This window comes from Anopheles stephensi, chromosome 2, assembly GCF_013141755.1.
Source record: "Anopheles stephensi strain Indian chromosome 2, UCI_ANSTEP_V1.0, whole genome shotgun sequence".
Classification (NCBI taxonomy): domain Eukaryota; kingdom Metazoa; phylum Arthropoda; class Insecta; order Diptera; family Culicidae; genus Anopheles; species Anopheles stephensi.
The window spans coordinates 2,528,668-2,546,232 of NC_050202.1; the positions used below are offsets into that span (position 1 = coordinate 2,528,668).

The 17,565-nt window shown below is 46.0% G+C and overlaps 1 protein-coding gene across 21 annotated transcripts in view; it reads right to left on the reverse strand.

Moving 5' to 3' along the window:
* Positions 1-16,702, reverse strand: part of LOC118503099 (protein kinase C, brain isozyme-like) — a 62,081-nt gene extending 45,379 nt beyond the window's left edge. The window contains exons 1-2 of one of the 21 annotated variants that reach the window (XM_036036016.1): positions 16,685-16,702; positions 9,326-10,078 (exon numbers count right to left, since the gene is read on the reverse strand). In XM_036036016.1, the coding sequence (XP_035891909.1) occupies positions 9,326-9,507 (182 nt within the window). In that variant the 5' untranslated portion in view covers positions 9,508-10,078; positions 16,685-16,702. The other 20 variants (XM_036036018.1, XM_036036007.1, XM_036036013.1 and 17 more) reach the window with 20 other exon arrangements.
* Between the last annotated feature and the right edge of the window lie 863 nt (positions 16,703-17,565).

Genomic DNA, 17,565 nt, shown 5'->3' on the forward strand with positions numbered 1-17,565 from the left:
CGAGACTTATCAACCCCTTTTTTTATTCGCTTGCTCCCTTTTCCAAAACCCCCAGGTGCTAATGGTGCTACTGGTTGTGCAGAATTGAAGAGTCCTGCCCACCCATACAATGCCGCAGATAAGATAGAAAGATAGATCGTTCTTGGGAAAATGGGAGCGAGATTTCGCATCGGTTGACAGGTTGACGGTCACTCGGCTTCCTTAGCCGTTCGCTAACGTCTTCTTTAGACGGTACCGCAGAATGTATAACGACTTCCAGTGACACTACGCCAAGTCGTCAATCATGAACACGGTCGGTCTGTCAACTCTCTCGGGCAATGGATGAGACCGATTTCGGGGTAAATGTCTAGCGTGCCGTTTTCCGGGCGCAACACGTTTCTGACGTCAGTAAACCACTCTACGCGGAAATGCAACCCGCGCAAGGATGCACTCTCGGCAGTTGGCGGGCATCGGGAAGAAATTGAGGATGAAAAATCCTAATCTCACCACTTAATGCGTATCGAGATCGTGCACGGTAACACTCGAGTACTTGCGCTAGATTTAGATTGCGAACAGCGTCACTCGACTCGCCGCTGCAAATCGCCATGTTCAACAGTTTAATTTGCCTCCTCCCGCTCGGGCAAGGTTGAGGTCATCATCGATTCACGTACGTCCCGGAAGCAGCGAAGGCAGCGAATCTCATCTCATCGCCGAAGACAACAGGCAATGGCACCCACAGCGAAACAACAATCCGCCATTAGCTTCGCCGGCACACGGCGGGAAGTTCCGGTGCGACGGAGAAACACCAGCAACCAGTTGTTCTAAAACAAGGACACTCACAGCACATTAAAATTGAGGTCAGGCACGGCAATGCATTGTGCCGTACTGCATCGTGCCGTACTGCAACGGGATCACCCCGTGAAGACGGCAGGCCTCGTCGTCGTCGATTGGAACTGTGTGAAACTCGCCAGACCATTTCCGTCGGAGCGACCGGGATCCTCGATCCCCGGGCAGGATGATAAAACTTTCCTTCACCGCCGAGAGCCACAAAAACCAAACTGTTAGCTCAGATTTTAATGAACTTATCCTACTACAAAAAGCTGGGCGTGCAACATTCGGGGACATCGTTCCCGGTGGCCCGGAAGCGGGAGACGTCAGCGGTAGGGCGGGGAAAGTTATTAAAACTTTTTCTGCAACCCAACACGCCAACACGCCAAACGGCCGTGTTTGGCTTGCTTATCGATTAGTGGTGTTGCTTTGGCAAAGGGCCTCCATTAGCTCTAGTTGCTACTACTCTAATTACAACATCTTTATTTTTGCATTTTGCTGTTTCATTGCTCCGCCAGGAGTAATAACTGACCTTCCTTGCACTTTATGTTTATACTAGTCCAATAAAATCATTAAAATCGAAATCATCTAACTCTTCCCCATTCCCCATCATTGTGTAGTTCAGATTGCATACTTCTAGGCGTTTTTGTTAAAATTATTGCAAATTTCATGCTTTTTCTCTAGAATTTCTTTCTACAATTCCGAAACAAAGCTCTACAGCTGTAGCATGAAATATTCCACCAGTGTTCTGCCTGTGCTTCAGCATAACCTCCCATTATACAAAACGATGAAAAGCTGCTGACCGAAAGCGTGCTACACAGTGTCGATGGAAAATGGGGATATCGATTGCCTGTGCTGGTCTGACTCCACGTGCGACCCTTCCCGCTCCATTGCTCCGAAGGGCCTTCCAAAACAAAAACAAACAAAGCGAGTGAAACAAGAGGAGCGTTGCATCCTTCCCTGGTGTGGAGTGTGGCACACCGACACACCAACCACATACATTTGCAAGAGTAGTCATCATGTGTTGCACCGTCCATTTCCGCTTTGCACTGTGCTAATGTGTGCTTCCCACCCCCCCCCCCCCCGCTCCCGCTCCCGATCTGTCGCACTCACTCCTATCGCGTATCTTTCCACTTCTGCATGCAGAAGCTTTTCCGTGGAAAGGACATTCAACGAGGCACAACACATCGCTTCTCGCTTTTACATGCAGCGTGATAGCACATATGACCGTCTGCAATTTTGTACCTTTTACGTGTGTGTGTGTGTGCGTCGTGCTTGCTCTGCAAACAGGACATCACATTCATTGAAAGGCCATTTAGAAAGAAGAACTTCTAACCAGCAGCGATGAAAACAAACACCGAGGACGGGCCGAGAACGGACGAGAGAGAGAGAGAGAGAGAGAGAGAGAGAAGAAAAATTCCCTCCGACTCTGACTCCGGCCAAAAACCACGACTACGAGGTTCGCCTTTGCGGTCCTCCACAGAAAACCAACCACAATGTGCCTGCCACTATGCTACACACGACCACTACTACAACCACTGCGCACAGAGATGACGATGGTCCAGGATAATGGCTCAGGTCCACGAGCATTGCAACCCGCACGGGGCAGATCACGTGCCACGGGCAGAAATCACCGAACCAGCAATGGTGGAACTTACTTCACTTTTGTTTTCGGAAAATTGATTTGATGGTTCACTGTCAGCTATGGGAAGAGTAGCTATGTGTGTGTGTGTGAAAATTCTGTGGCCATTATAAATGCCCAGCAGCTTTCGGCCGACAAGAGGAGTGCTTCTTTTTTTCCCCCCTTCTAGTCAGAACCCGCTTTTTTGTCATCTCGCCCTGATAAAGGACCATCGTGAGACACTGATCCAGTCCATTCTTCCACCAGCTTGGGTTGATGGAACGGACAGTATATCGGTGAAATATGTGTATTGTGAACGTTTACCATCGCTCATCCATCGCTTCTTGAGAGCACGTTTCACTACCACACGAAATATTGACGGGTTTGTCCTTGTTTTTTCGTTCGCTCTCTCTCTCTCTCTTCCTGTTCTTACAGCATTCTTTGAGGCGAGATCGACAGGCAAGCTCTAATGTTTTCACATTTTCACAAATGGACAGCTTTTCCTTTGTTTGCCTACATGGACGTGATAATGTAACACAGTATGTCCACCTAAAATCAGGACGGAAAAAACAATGGAAAGGATTGGTCTTTATGTAAGTGTATCATTTGTGAATATCTGGACTGTAAAAAGGCTCTATTCAAATCAGTCTTCAAATAGGAAAAGTTGGTCTAGCCCAGATTTTTCATTCTACAGAGTTCCAGCCTTTTCTCTGGTACATTACTGATGAGGATAAATGAAGAATATTTGTGTATCATTAAGGGTATATTTTTTAAGCGAAATTTGGACCAGTTCCCCTTCTAATGCTTCAGATCTATTTCGTTATTATCACTTGACTCTTCCAAGATATCCAAGGCATTACTTCGAAATCCTACTCCAAAACTCATCGTTCCGTCCCCAACAACTGACAAAAACACCCGAATGGAGGTAAGAGCTAATTTCTTCAGAAATTGCTCGCTTAACTACGCTCTGCCAAAACTTCACCACAACTCCAAGAAAAGCAATACAATTAGCATTTTTCGTGTGAACAGTGATTTTCCCAGCAGAAAATAAAATCCCATCTCCGCCAGTCCGAAAAGCACCGCCCACGACCGCCTCAACTTCTCAACTGACTGAGCCCTTTCGGGGTTTCCGCTCTGTTCCCTGCTCAGCCAAAGTGTCAGTTTCATTCTTCCCATCAAGGATCCCTTGTCTTCCTTCCCGGTTCTTCCCACGACCCGTGTCCAGACGGGGATGGCCAACCAATTCCTTTTAAATGTCGTTCATTTCAACATGAGCCGCTGACATTTTATTCAAATCATTTCGCTTGGCGATGCTTACTTTCATTTAGCGTTTTCGATTGCTGTTTGCCTTTTTTCGCGCTCTCTTTTTGCAATTTGCATTGTCCATTCACTTGTTTTATTGTTGCATTGCATCGTTTCGTTTATGTTCCCTTCTACATGCTGTTCAATCAGTTCTTCCTCTTCTCCGTTACACTCCCATTTTCTCGATCGTCTTTCGATTGTTGCTTTGCATCCGCACCCTTTTCTGGATGTGCAGTTGTGCCTTTATCTGGACATTAAACTGCTATTCCCATTGCAGCGCAGAGAACGCGTTCTCTGCTGGATGGTTCGCGTTTTAAAAAGGTTCATAAACAGGCATCTTCGAGGTACGTCTACCTCTAGCCTCTCAGAAACTGCTATCAAAAGCGTTTTTTATTGCGTTCTCTTCTTTCGGGGCGCATTCATTCCCAAAACTGTCCACCCAACCGAACGATGACAGTGAATTGTAATGAGATTTATCCCGGTTTCGCTTCTTCACGACACCACACAAAGCCCTTATAAGCCCCGTTCGCCATGAAATCAAAGCGTCGCAAGCGCGTTCCCGACCAACCTGAAGGGCAATAAAACGCCCACCAACGGCGTGCGTCCAGCGTGAGTCCCGACGCTGCCTACCATCGTGATAAGGTGAAAAATGAATTAAATCATTCGAATTAACACGGACACGGGTCTGCGAGTGTCTTGTCCGTTCGCCATTCTGCGCCGCATGCTTACGTAGCCGTCGTGCAGATTCCAGTTCCAGGGATACGCTGTGCGAAGTGATGATGATCGCACACGGTACGAAAAAACGGTACTTCAACGCCTTACAGCTAGCGCAAGTGAAGGTAACGCCGTCTCTTGCTGTTGGACAGGAGCAAGGGTGCAAATTAACTGCCTTAGACATTTGCAACATTCGAACAAGCGTTAAGTCTTTAAGGACCCACCCAAGTACTGCAAACATTCTCTACAATTATAGCGAAGCAGCATTACACACTCACAGAACCAAATCAATCAATATGCAAAATGAGCAGAAAAACCACGTACGTAGCTAGCCCGTACGTACGGCCCGGCAATGCTTTCGCTAATGTACCCGTGGCATGCAACGAAAAAATCCGCTCCACTACGCCTCAAATCCCTTTTGAATAATGAACCCAAACGGCATAACAATATACACCGACAAACGGCGTAACTGCTCGGTGTAGCAGCGAATAGCGAGACAGGTTCGCAACGCTGGCAGCGGTGCAAACAGCGAAAAAGAATTTATTTACACATACCAACACTCGCAAAAGCGCGAAACTAGCCCGGAATGGCCATCATTAATTTATTTACTGCCCCGTTTTCTCGCGCTCGCGTATGCGTATGCGTTTCGGGGGCAGCGTTGGATTTGCGTTTCCGTACATCACATTCCCATTTTCGCTCACGTGCCTGCCCGGCTCAACACCAGCTGTCACTTTGACAGATGATGGCAAACGCCTGAAGCTATGCAACCAGTTTTTCGTACTTCTCGCTGCCGAATATTGCTCGTCAATTTCTTTCCATTTTCTACACATAGTTTACGGGTGCATGCTGGACGCGCCGAGCTGAAACAATTATGTGCTAATTAATGAAGCAATTACTGGCACACGGGGACGTGACACGCGAGCTTAATTCAATCGATTCCGTTGATGGGAGCGAACTACGAACTGAGCCCCAACTACTGGGGCTGTGTGCACGGTATGCTCAAAAGGGAGATTTTTTCTTTTTTTCCAGTGAGTGAGTGTGTGTGTGGACGTGTTGGTGTCGCCTGGAAAAACCCCTTTTTCCCCAAAATACAAAACAAAAACCCTAACAGCAAGCATGGGGAATGTAGTTTCGCTGCAAATAATTTCTGACCGTATCGGACCACTCATTCTGTATCACCTCGAATCTGCAAGGGTGCGCTGCTTGGGGCGAAAATCGATATTTTTAATTACATTTCACCTACACAAATACGTACAGAGCCACAACAACAGCAACAAAACAACTCCAGAGCAAGAAAGCAAGATCAAGGGAAAAGGTACAAAAAGCACACACACACACGCCATAAAGCACAATTTGATTATTTGCTGAGCTTTCGAAACGGTCGCTGTCGGCATCATTAAGGCGATAATCACCCTCTGTCAACGGATCGCATCCACCACCATCTATCCGGTGGGTCGCTTTTTACAGCACGGGGGATCGTATGCTCATTAAGCAGGGCCGGCCGGCCGGTCGAGATGCGCTGTCCGGTCTCATACGATATTAACAAGAACATGTCATCGATTATACGATCGAGCTCATTTTGTCAGAATTGAAGTTCTGCAGAACACACACGCACAAGAAAAAAACGTACTACGAGCTGTTAATAGTTGTTGACGAGCGTCAACGAGATGCCTGATAATTTGGTCAGCATTTATTGGCCGTGAAGCAAAACGGAAACAAAAAAAAACCCAAACGGTGACATTAAACGCTTATTGCCACCTCTCGAAATAATTATTTTCGGGGTTGTTTCTTCCGCACGTAGCTCCTGAAAGTATGCAATCGGTATCGGTAATATCTTTTTTGATGATATTACGTGAGATAAGAGACCGTGTTGACACTTTTTGGGGTAGATTCTGTTTAGGTCTTCAGAATCCGATACAGCTTTAACGACATAATGGCTTATTGATAAACATATTGCATACTAACAGGAGCATACTCTACAGTTTTGTCTGAGAGTTGATAAAAATAAAACACGATCTCTTTGACGCGATTGGCTCCTCGTAACTTTCTAGCTTATCTAAGTTCTTCAATAACAAACACATACATGCAACACATATTTGTTTTTATTGGTCATAAAAAGAATAAAAAAGGACATCGAACGTTCGGCTTCGTCTCCTGAAAGCTGTAGCTCCTGAAAGTATGCCATTCGTAATGTTAATAACGCTTCTGATGGTTTGATGGGAGAATAGAGTGTGATTCTTTGGATTTACTTTTGATATGCGCTCATTTGTTAAGAGATGTGGCACCAGCAGCTCGCCCCGAACAATAACTGCAGTATTAGTAACAATAATCGCATTGCATACTGACAGGCGTTAATAAATTAGCAAGCAAAGCAAAATCCAGTCTTGCTCTCCTGAGCAAGATTGATTTCTTGAAATATTCTAGGTTAGCTAAGCTCTAAAAACAGCAACACAAACTGTAGTATTAAATCGTGATTAGTGTTGTCCTTGACAAAAAAATTCGAGCAGTTGAGTGCTTTTACGTAAATTAAAAATGCTCAACCCATTTATTTTCTACCCAGCTCCCGGCAGCAAAACCCACTTTTCCTACCATTTCCCGACCCGACGCCAACACCGACTCCTTTGCTATTCATTTTTACGTTGCATGGCTTCCGATTTCCCCATTATCGGATCAGCGTGACTCGGGGGGATCGTTTCGTCAGACCGATACACAGCTACCGACCCGGCCAGCAGACCCATGGTGGACCCCCCCTAATAGCTTTGGTTTGTTTCTTCGGCGTAGCTACGGCTTCGAAGCTAGTCGGACGACGGCGAAGAGAAACAGAACGACGATTAGAAAACCACTAATTCGATAATAATCGCAGGCGTGGGTTTGAATTCTAAATTGAACGAGCAGGACATGATGCGAGGAAATGCAGGAGCCGGTGCTCGGCGTGTGATGAAATAACCATTTTTCGGGGAAAAGCTAGAGATGCTCGCTTGCGCGTGAGTACAAAAATTCAGCACAGGTAAGATTAGCATAGATTTTAATCCTTAAACATTATTCATCACCCAGCACAACGTTTTAATAGACTCTCGAGCATGATTGCTAATAAACTCACAACAATTAATAGGCCCCATTTATTCCATTAACCTAACCTTCGCCCGAGCATCCGTTTGTCGCGGCAAAAGCTCAAACTTTTCAATCGGAACCTCTTCAACCTCGTTGGTTGGAGACGACGTGCGGTTAAACCTACAGCTTATGTCCCATTCCACCGCAGGGATGGCTGTTTCTCACAGTTAGCAACACATTGACACCATCCTACTCCCTCCCAATTAAACCGTCGAGTTTCAGGCGAGTCGCGGACGAGAAATCAACACCCAAACAGCGTGGGCTCTTGGGCAGACCACGGGAGGCCTGCCTGTTGCAACCTGCTGCTCCCGGAGTGATTTATTACCTTCTGACCTAAAATCCCGAGTCTCGAGGATGAGAAGAGACACGGCTACGGCTACCACTGCTCCCGGTGTTGGCCGATGGGTGGGTAGTCACACTTTTGCCACTTGAGTGAACAAGGTACCCATCAAATACACTCCCACTCATTAGCTGATAACGGTGCGATGGGACTCGCATCTCGTTCGGATACGAGATCTGCTCACCATGGCAAAGACGTTGTATGCTGCCGGTAGGCAAAGGCAATTAAAACCATTAAATCGATTTTTCCCGCACCCCAAAACAGGTGACAAGTGTCCGCGTTTATGACTTTACGGCCATTTTATTCAGTGAGCTTCGGGGGAGGGTTTTTACGACAATACGATCTCGCCATTTCAATCAAGCTGTAAATTAAAGTGTCATATTTTCTTGGGGCGGTCCTTGGTGACAAAAAACCGGGAACGGACGCCCCGATGTACTGCCACTGTCCTTTGATTGACTTTTTGAGCTGTTTGAAAGTTGACGTTTTGGATCTGATTTTTCTTGGCGTACGGATTTTCGATCCGGACCGAGTTTATGATTCGCGATTTTATCGCTCATAAAAGAGGACATTAAGCGGGTGTCGTTTAATGAGTTTTGCTACAAATTAAAACAGATCTAGAATGCTTCTCTGCCAGTAATAGCTGTAACAGCCAGCTCCCGAAGCTCGTTTCCCGTGTTTCACTGTCAACCAAAAAGTGCAGAAGCTGTTATGATGCATGTTAGAGCTCACCCATCACACCAGGCAACAACCACCGTGCACGGAAAGCAAAACAATCGTTCCAGACACAACTCGCTCATTACCTCCGGCCCGAGTGGCACTAACCATGATGAAGAAAATGCTCCAGTTGTTGTCGGGTGTTGGACAACACGGTGGAAGAAAAAAAAATGGACGGCAGTAAAAACGTACCAACACGACCCGCAACAGTAATTATTCCTCCCCAGTACCGCAAAACCCGACACAAATCCGTATCTGTCCCCGGTAGCACTGGGCCGTGTTTTCGTTACTGAGACAGTCACTGCGACATGTGTGTGGAGAGAAAATGTTGGAGGAAAAAGCAGGCGAGGAACATTGTGTGGTACATGTTTTACACCACCCCGCTTTCACGCTGCCCTTCATAATTTTGCATATGATTCATAACACACGACCGGGAAGGGGGCTAACAACTTGCAAGGAACGTGAGCAACGTGATGGTGGCCAACACACATCGGTCGGTCAGCTCATTCTACACCATCGCTCTGCGCTCCAGTCTCCAGTCCCGAAGCTCGACAGCTCTTTCAAAAGCCACAAGAAGTTCCAGCTAAACCGTACCGTAATTGACACTCAATCGTTCCCCAGTGTTGCCCTCCGAACTGCAGGTCCGTCTAACCGAGGCACGTTATGGAGCATAACGCACACATCTACCACATATGCGCGAGGCTTATCATGCTTACCAAATGAAGTCCTTGCAGTGGGAACAGAACGTTGGCTGCTTGAAGAAGCGCGGTATGAACCGATGATCCTTGACATTATAAACGTTCTTCTTCTTGAGCGCACCCTTGCGTCCACGGTTGCGGAGCGCATTCTTGTTCTCCGCCTCCGGGATCTCCTCCAGCGTGTTATCGTCGTCCGCCATCTTCGAGCAGGAGTTCGTTGGTCGCGGTCCGGTTTGCCGAAATCTCACTCACTAACCCGCGCACACACGCACCACAGACACACAGCTAGAGCAACAGTAATGGACGTGAGTAACGCTTAGCGCGCGTAACGCTTGCACCGTAACGCACCCGTATCCCTGGCGCTTGTTTCCTGACTAGCTGCACTCTTCACACAGGCTCACTCTCGCTCTCTTTCTCGCTCTCCCCAAAAAGGATGGCGAAGCAAAACGGCACGCACCACTACTTGGGACACCCGCTATTACACGACCCTTCCTTTCCTTCTCCCCCCTTCACTACTGCACACCCTTTGCAGGGTGGCGCACTAGCACACACACACACACACACGGACACAGGCACGTACACTGGTTCTTCGCGATGGCTGGGCACTCGCTAGCAGCAGCAGCAGCAGGTGTTGTGCTCCGGGTTGTACAACCGCTCGGGAAGACGAGAACGAACCTGACAGGACACTAACTGGATACTAACACGCATCAAAACACTAACGCGACTCGGTAGGCCTTGCTAACGATACGACGACGAGCGACGTTCTCTTCGCTGTGAATAAAAGCAGGGAGAGAGAGAGTTATTGAATTTCAGTAGAGCTGAGTAATAGTAGTAGAGAGAGAGAGAGGACCACGCACTCCTTGCTTACAGGATGTTCTGAGCATAAGTTTTATCAGTATTAATGTCCGTTTCGAACAATGCTGAACCGCACTTGATGTGTTTTAGTCTCCTGATTTTCGTCCTAGTTCTCAGTTTTTCGCTCTCTCTCTCTCTCTCTGTCTGTCTCTTCTTTCTAATTTTTTATCCTTTTACTGTAGAACTTGACGTCCAAAAATTGAGAACCTAGACGAGAGAACGAACCAACCCGACTGGAGCCGATGGCTCGTATCGGAAAACTTGTGGATCCAAGCAAAACAAACCGTTAACCGTGTGCTCTGCTGAAAGCGCAACAGCACTTTACTTTTGTGTGAACTCTACTATTACTACTACTACTTTTACTACCACTATCACTATAACTACTACTAAGAATGAGACCAGGATCTTATCTGTGGGATTTTGCTTTACAAAACTCCATTTTCTTGCAACCATCGCACATCCTGGGTCGCTGGTGCCCCAAAAATCTCTTCCCATAATTAATAACCATAATTAGTTCGTGTTGTTCTTAGTAGAAACGAACGGATAGCCAAAACCTCCCGTAATGGGAAATCGATTAAGCGAATGTCAAAAGTTTAATTACTTCGGACGAATGGAAGGGAAATTCCCGGCAGTATTAAAAATAATCGACTCCGTAAGGAAAGGATCGATTTTGGAAACCTTTTTGCTCAGTCTCGCTCTCCTAATCTGTAGCCTGGCACAGTTGTGGATCATGTTACCGATCGATGCGTTATTGTTTTACGATATTTCTGATCACCCGTAAACTAATAAAACTATCCCGAAAAGAAATCCATCCGATCCATCAGTAAGAGAGTAACCGGCCTGCTAATCCACCTTCCACCGCTTTCCACACTCCTAGGTCACTCCGTAACGCTTGCCGGAGCTACCAAGGAAAGACACAGATGTAAAGCTGCTCCACTGCTCCAGTGGCAGGAAGGAGTTTTAATTGGAAAACTTCTTCCATGGCCAGCTTGCCAGCAGCCTGGAGACCGAAAAATATTACTACGGATTCCTCACCGTCACAGCGTCGAGCAACTTTGACCAAACAGGACTCCCATTTCGTAAGAGTGCCAGTGAGCAAGGTGTACAGTGTACAGAATCTGGCCAGCTAGAGGTTTGATGTAATACAGCGACAAGGTGAGCCAAGCTACATGCCCGGTGTGCCCCATACCCGGTTCTTCGGGCGAGTGCTTGACAAACGTGGACAACTAATTCAATTAACGACGTGTCGCGTCAGCCCTACACTCATCGGTAGCCGATTGACGCCATTGCAAACAAGGCTAGTGCCCACAAGATGGTGTTCGAGTACCTCTGCACACACATACACGCAGAAGAAGAAAAAACGGCATGGTCACAATTTTTAAGGCCTCTTGCCAGCGACCAAAGGCCAGACCAGCCCAGGACGAATTAAAACCACCATTGCGTGGCTTCACACTACAGCCGGCCGGACTTTCCAAGGCTTCCTGCAGGTTTTGAATTCCAGCACGGACACTACCTTGCTGTAAACTGTCCTCACAACCCACTTCCAATCAGCATTCTTGCACTCAAAATCAATTAACACACGGCATACACGTCAAGGTGCCGTCACAATGGTGACACTTTGGAGCACAGATGCAACGCTCCAACACTTGCCCCGCTGCCATGCTTTTTACCATGCTGGAACGGTACACGAAACAAAATTAGACGTGAACCTTCTTACGGTGTCTATCAAATTAATAATCTACCGCCTTCACGCACTTGCTCCGTCCCAGGAGTTCCCGGTACAATTATTTGATACTCTACAGCCACATCCTACGCCACATCCTCAGTATCACTCTCACTCGCTTTCCGAGATGCGTTTGCGAAATAAAATTAGCACACAAATTAATTCTGAAGCCGCTAGTCACCTACGATGAATTTTAGCTCGCAAACCGATTAGCACTTCTCGCCCCACAATCCGGATTTTTTGTATTAAGCGGGTAAAAAAAATATAGAATAAGAAAACCTGACCAGCAAATGGCGGTTATAAAAGTCATCTTAAATCAACCATGATGCATTACTCGCATTCATGTACTAATTTGATGGCTTACCATAGAGCCGGGGGCACTAATTAGCGTAGTTGTAAATTATTTAGCAAATAATACCCGTCCAACGTCATAAACAAATCTCTCAAAGCTGGCATCGCATGAAGAAGGTGTTTTCAATTATGATTTAATGGGCTAGACATCCGTGAGAACCGGAATTATTTATACCCTGCCAACAAACAATAAGGTGAGCGATTTACGATTTTGAAGTTAAAGCAATCAGAGTTTGAAGAATAATTCAACTTGCTAAAAGGAATCTATTGAATTTAAAAATACAAAATGGCTCACATTTAACACTGTATGTATGCAAATTAAATTTCTGTCTCTCTCTCTCTTTCTGGACTAATTCTGCTATCCTAAACACATCAACTATAAATTTACTCATTAAAAATTAAAATTTAATTAAAAATACTGAATTCTTAAATACCACCGATAATACCAGTGGCCACCAACAGTAGCACCCTTAAGACAGTCTTCACAGCATCCAAGCGGATCTCCCCTTTTTTCTCATTGTTGCACACACTGTTCTCTCACTCTCACGCTCTCGCACTCTCTCTCTCACAAATTTAAATCTGCTCCCGTTCAGTTCGAGAGACGAGAGATCGGATGCACACTCCGAGATTCAGAATACGCAGAGATGCTGCGCGGGAATTGAAAGGCAACAGCAACCAACAACAACACAACAACCAACAACAAAAAAATGGCCAGCACAAAATACACACAACAATCGAGCATGAGATTTTTGTTGGTGCTTCGTGTTCTTCCGCCGTTAATATCGGGCGCTCGCTCTGTTCCCGTTCTGTTTGTGTTCTCTCCGCACTTAAAGGCAAAGTGGGTCCGGCGTGTCTCCCGTCACGCGAATGCTCCACCGCAATTCCTGCGTGCGTGTGTCTTCACAATTCAATAATGCTTTCCTCTCGCTCTCTCTCTCTATTTCTCTCTCTCTCTCTCTCTCTCTCTCTAACGCCTCACATCACAGTGGAGTTCACGGTGTGGTACAATAACGTGCGGCCGTCTCGATATATCGGTCAGCTTGTTTTAGCTTGGTTCCTTTTTGCTTTCGTTGCACGCTCATGCTGGACAACCTGCTTTTTTCCTATCCAAAAAGCATTGTTTTCTTATTTGCTTTTTTTCGTCCACAAATACAAACACACACACACACAAACAAACCACCCTCAGCAACGTGTTCGCGGCAGGGCTTTTTTGACAGTTTGGCGGAAAAATTCGACGGGCAAATGCGCGGGTGCAAGATCATATTCCCAGCCTCCCCTATTCGGTTCGGTGCCACCGGTCGATAAAAGTTTCCCATTTCCGCTCAAAATTAGATTCTTCTCCGACTGGCGCTCCGGCTGGCTGGCTGGCTGGCTGGTGTTTGGGTGGCAAAAATTCGCTCTCCACCTTCGCGCACACCGTTTGACATTTGAAATGGAGATTTTGCTGAGCTTTACTTGTTTTGTTTCGCTTGCCAGCGCCTTGCCACTCCACTCCCGGCTTCGGCCAGTTTGGAAGGTGTGGAATTTGCTTTAAATTCGCTGGTCATTTTTGTCTGTTTCTGATAGTCCTGCCACACTGCTGCCCGTTCGGAATGGCATTCCATGCGTCAGATTGCCGCTTAAAATCCACCATTCTTCTCAGCAGCAAACACTCGTGCTCGCGCGCACTCACACAAATACGCCAGAGCAATTTCTAGGTCAAAGTTGGCTGGGTCGACCGAGCATCAACATCAAACATCTTAAGACACACCACAACGTGCTGCCCTTTTGGTCGTGGACAAGCACTACGTCACTCATGGTCACCGCACCGTGAAGATGATGATGGTCACAAACGACACCACACACGCACACGCGCGCACACATACCTTCGCGAGCCGGCACACGTACGCAGCACACGGCTCAGACACAGCTCGAACGGTGGAAAACGGTGGAAAAGCACACACTGGCCTGACGCACTGGCTAGCGAACCGAACCGAACGGCATTACAAATCAGATTGATTGAGGTGAAGTTCGCCACTTTGCTCTTGCTCACTGGGGGAGAGTTTAGCATGGATATCCAATGCAGGGCTTTACGTTTCTATTTAAACATTTTTTTGAATTTATGTATCAGTTTCATATTATGCTATTCAATGCATTAAAAGGGCATTTTTTATAGAAAAATATGTAAAATGAGATTTTATTGTTAAATCCTCTACTAGTGCTGAGTTACAATAAATGTCCACCGGAAACCCTGTATTTTACGCAATTTTTTCTCTGCAATTCTCTCTGATTTCGATGATACACTCTCGCGTGGAGCATACAGTGCAGGCCACATATTTAACTCCACTATGATTTACTTCATTAAATAAATACTTTTATAATTATAGAAAATACCTGTGGAGAACTTTTGTAAACTTCATAATGTCGTGTCTGCTAAAAAGTTCAATAAATAGTAATTAAAATTAAAACGGATACCCCTATCCCGAGATCAGTCAAAATCAAGTTACGAAACGTTAGGCGGGCGAAACATTTTCCTTTATTTTTAAACGGTAACCATTTTAAGCCGTTTTAGAAAAATAACAATTACCACTCCGTTTCCTAACAATATTAACAAACATACAAACAATTCTCCATCATTTCACTTGAGTTTATCAGAAAACCGAAAGCTTAGTTCGTATTATCAACATTCACTTAATATGGCTGGATGTTTACGGTCGACAGTCCTTATAACATATTTGAACTCCAAAACAAATCTTACTCATCAAAATTATTTTCTAGGCGCTCAAAAATTGTCCAAAGCTCGATACTCTATTATTTCATTTTACCAGTGTATTTTTTTACAACTCCTTACCTTAAAGCCATCAACCATCCAACATTCGATCTTTTATAGCAAGCGCCAACAGTAATAAAACATCTTTGTCAGCGGATCGATCATCGTTACCGATCCCAAGTGCGCGGATCGCCCTGCATGTTGCAGTTGAAATTAAAATGTGCACACAAAGGTGATTTCTCCCATCGGCAGCAAGCAAACCTGGAACAACTTCTCCGGCAAAGCCAACAGACAACAGCAGGAAAAACAAAACATCAAGCAAGATAAAATGTTTGCTGCAGCACGCCGGTCGGCCAATTAAAATCAATTCATTCGCAAATCGAAATCGATCACGATCGACGGCCCCGTGTGGCGTTTTAATTAGCGAAAGGGCTTGCTTGCCGGCTTGGTAAAGAGCCGATACGAGGCAATGGACATTCGTTAGCAAACAAATGGTGCCGATAAAAATACTAATAATTAAAACCTTCGATCCAGACGACATGCTCAATGTCCTACCGAGATTGATTATCTCATCATTACACCTGTCTGAGCGGATTGTAAATAGAAAAAAGGCGAGATCTGTCACAGTGCATCTTCACCAGCGAATGTTATTTTAACCACCAGGCAACCCCAGCCTGTCCCAGGGTAGAGACCGGCATCACCTTACTGCTGTAACACCACTCATCAAAATGCCTTTCATGCGATCGACAGCGGCTGCCCTTATATTTTGTCATTTCTGTACGCCTTCGACGTGTTTGCTCTCTCTCTCTCTCTCGCTCGCTCGCTCGTCTCCGCGCTTATTTGATGCCAATTGCCAAACCGCATTCCCGACAGTACCGACCTCGGCGCTGCACCGTGTAAAACTGCAAGTTTCCAGTTCGCTTGTTGCGTGTCCTTTTCCGTACGCTTCCTACCAAACTCTTCTCTGTTCCTCGCTCGCTCGCTGCAGTATCGTACCGACAGGTCGCAGGTTATGATTGCGCATAAAAGTACAGCTTCATCAGCGTCATTCATGTCAATTTGGTGTGTTTGCTTCTCGTTTGTTTTTGCTCGCTTGTTGTGTTTTTTTTTTCTTCTTCGTTACGTACAGATATAGTTTATAGCAGATTTTTTTTCCCTGCCTCATAACGCAGTCCTCAGTGGAATTATGCTTCGCCAAAGCGCCAACTAGCGTGGCAAATGGAATGAAAAAAAAACACTCGGCGCGAGTGTCGGTCAGCCAAAGATTTGATCGGACGACAGGCCCACATTCATCGGAAGATCCCCTAGAGGCTTTTCATGAAATGTAAACCTCGATAAAAATTTATGGCTTAAGTTAACGGATTTTTTTTTTTGATATCGAATATAATAGCTTTGCATGACAAGAAATGATTCCAATACTTTTTCCCAAAAACCCTGCCAAGCGCACTCCATGCCACAGTTCACTCCATGTTGAAGTCGCATGAATCTGCCGTCGAAAAATGTCCGAAAAGGCACACACCAGCTGTCCCATTCCATACGAATCGCCTCGGCAAAAACGGGGAGCACAGCGCTACTACAAATATGCCGCCATCCGTAATTGCGGCTTAATTCACTCACCTCCACTCACAGCTCGCGTCCCAGTCTCCGGCGCCCACAGACACCGTGCGACACTGTTAATAATTTTGCAATAAAAACATACCGTTCCGATGCCGCCAATAAGGCAATACAATAACCGCGGAGCCCATGCCGCGGCCAAACGCCCTTTGCACGATCGGATGGATAATTGGCACTGATTGCTTCTGCCACACTACTTTAGCGATCTTCGGGTACGAGTGTTGGTTAGTACACTGATCTACTGACGCTACGGTTTGACAGTGCTTGCCAGCTTGCCTTTGTACGTCTGACGAGCTGACAGCTGCTTTGTGGAGCACTGCAGAAATCAAGAGAATACTAATAAAATCGCCTACAAAGATTCAATTCTTCTTATTTGTAAATCACATCACACAATTCGCTTCGTTCCATCGCGCACCCATATCGAATCAATTTCAAACGCATCGTTCTAATCCGACACGCGCCATTCACAGTTTAAACTACAGTTTCGGTAAACATCGCCCGAACGAACCAACAACCATCAAACGAAACGAAACCTACACCCGCACGCGCTTTAGGTCCTCGTAAATCTTCCAAGGAAGTAAAACAAACGGTTCGGCGGAGAGCTAATTGGTAGGGGAAACGATCGAGAGGGGGGGGGGGGAGGTTTGTCAGCTGAGTCAGACACATCAGCCACTAAACGTTCTTTTCCATCTGTGTCCAATTCATTTACACACGCGGTGTGCCATTGCGGGCAGGGAGCAATAACTGGGTGAAGTTGAAAGTTGTGACGCTAATTTTATTGCTTCACGTGACAAATTAAAAACGCTAATCGATTACGACAAAGTGGTTCCCACGGGAGATTCCCAAAGGGTGTTTTTTTTTATTCTGAAGTTCACATAGTAGTTCTAAGAAAATGAATCTTCATTCACCAGAGAAATTCCAATCTAAATATCACCTTCAGATTGCTTCACTCGACCTACTAATTAG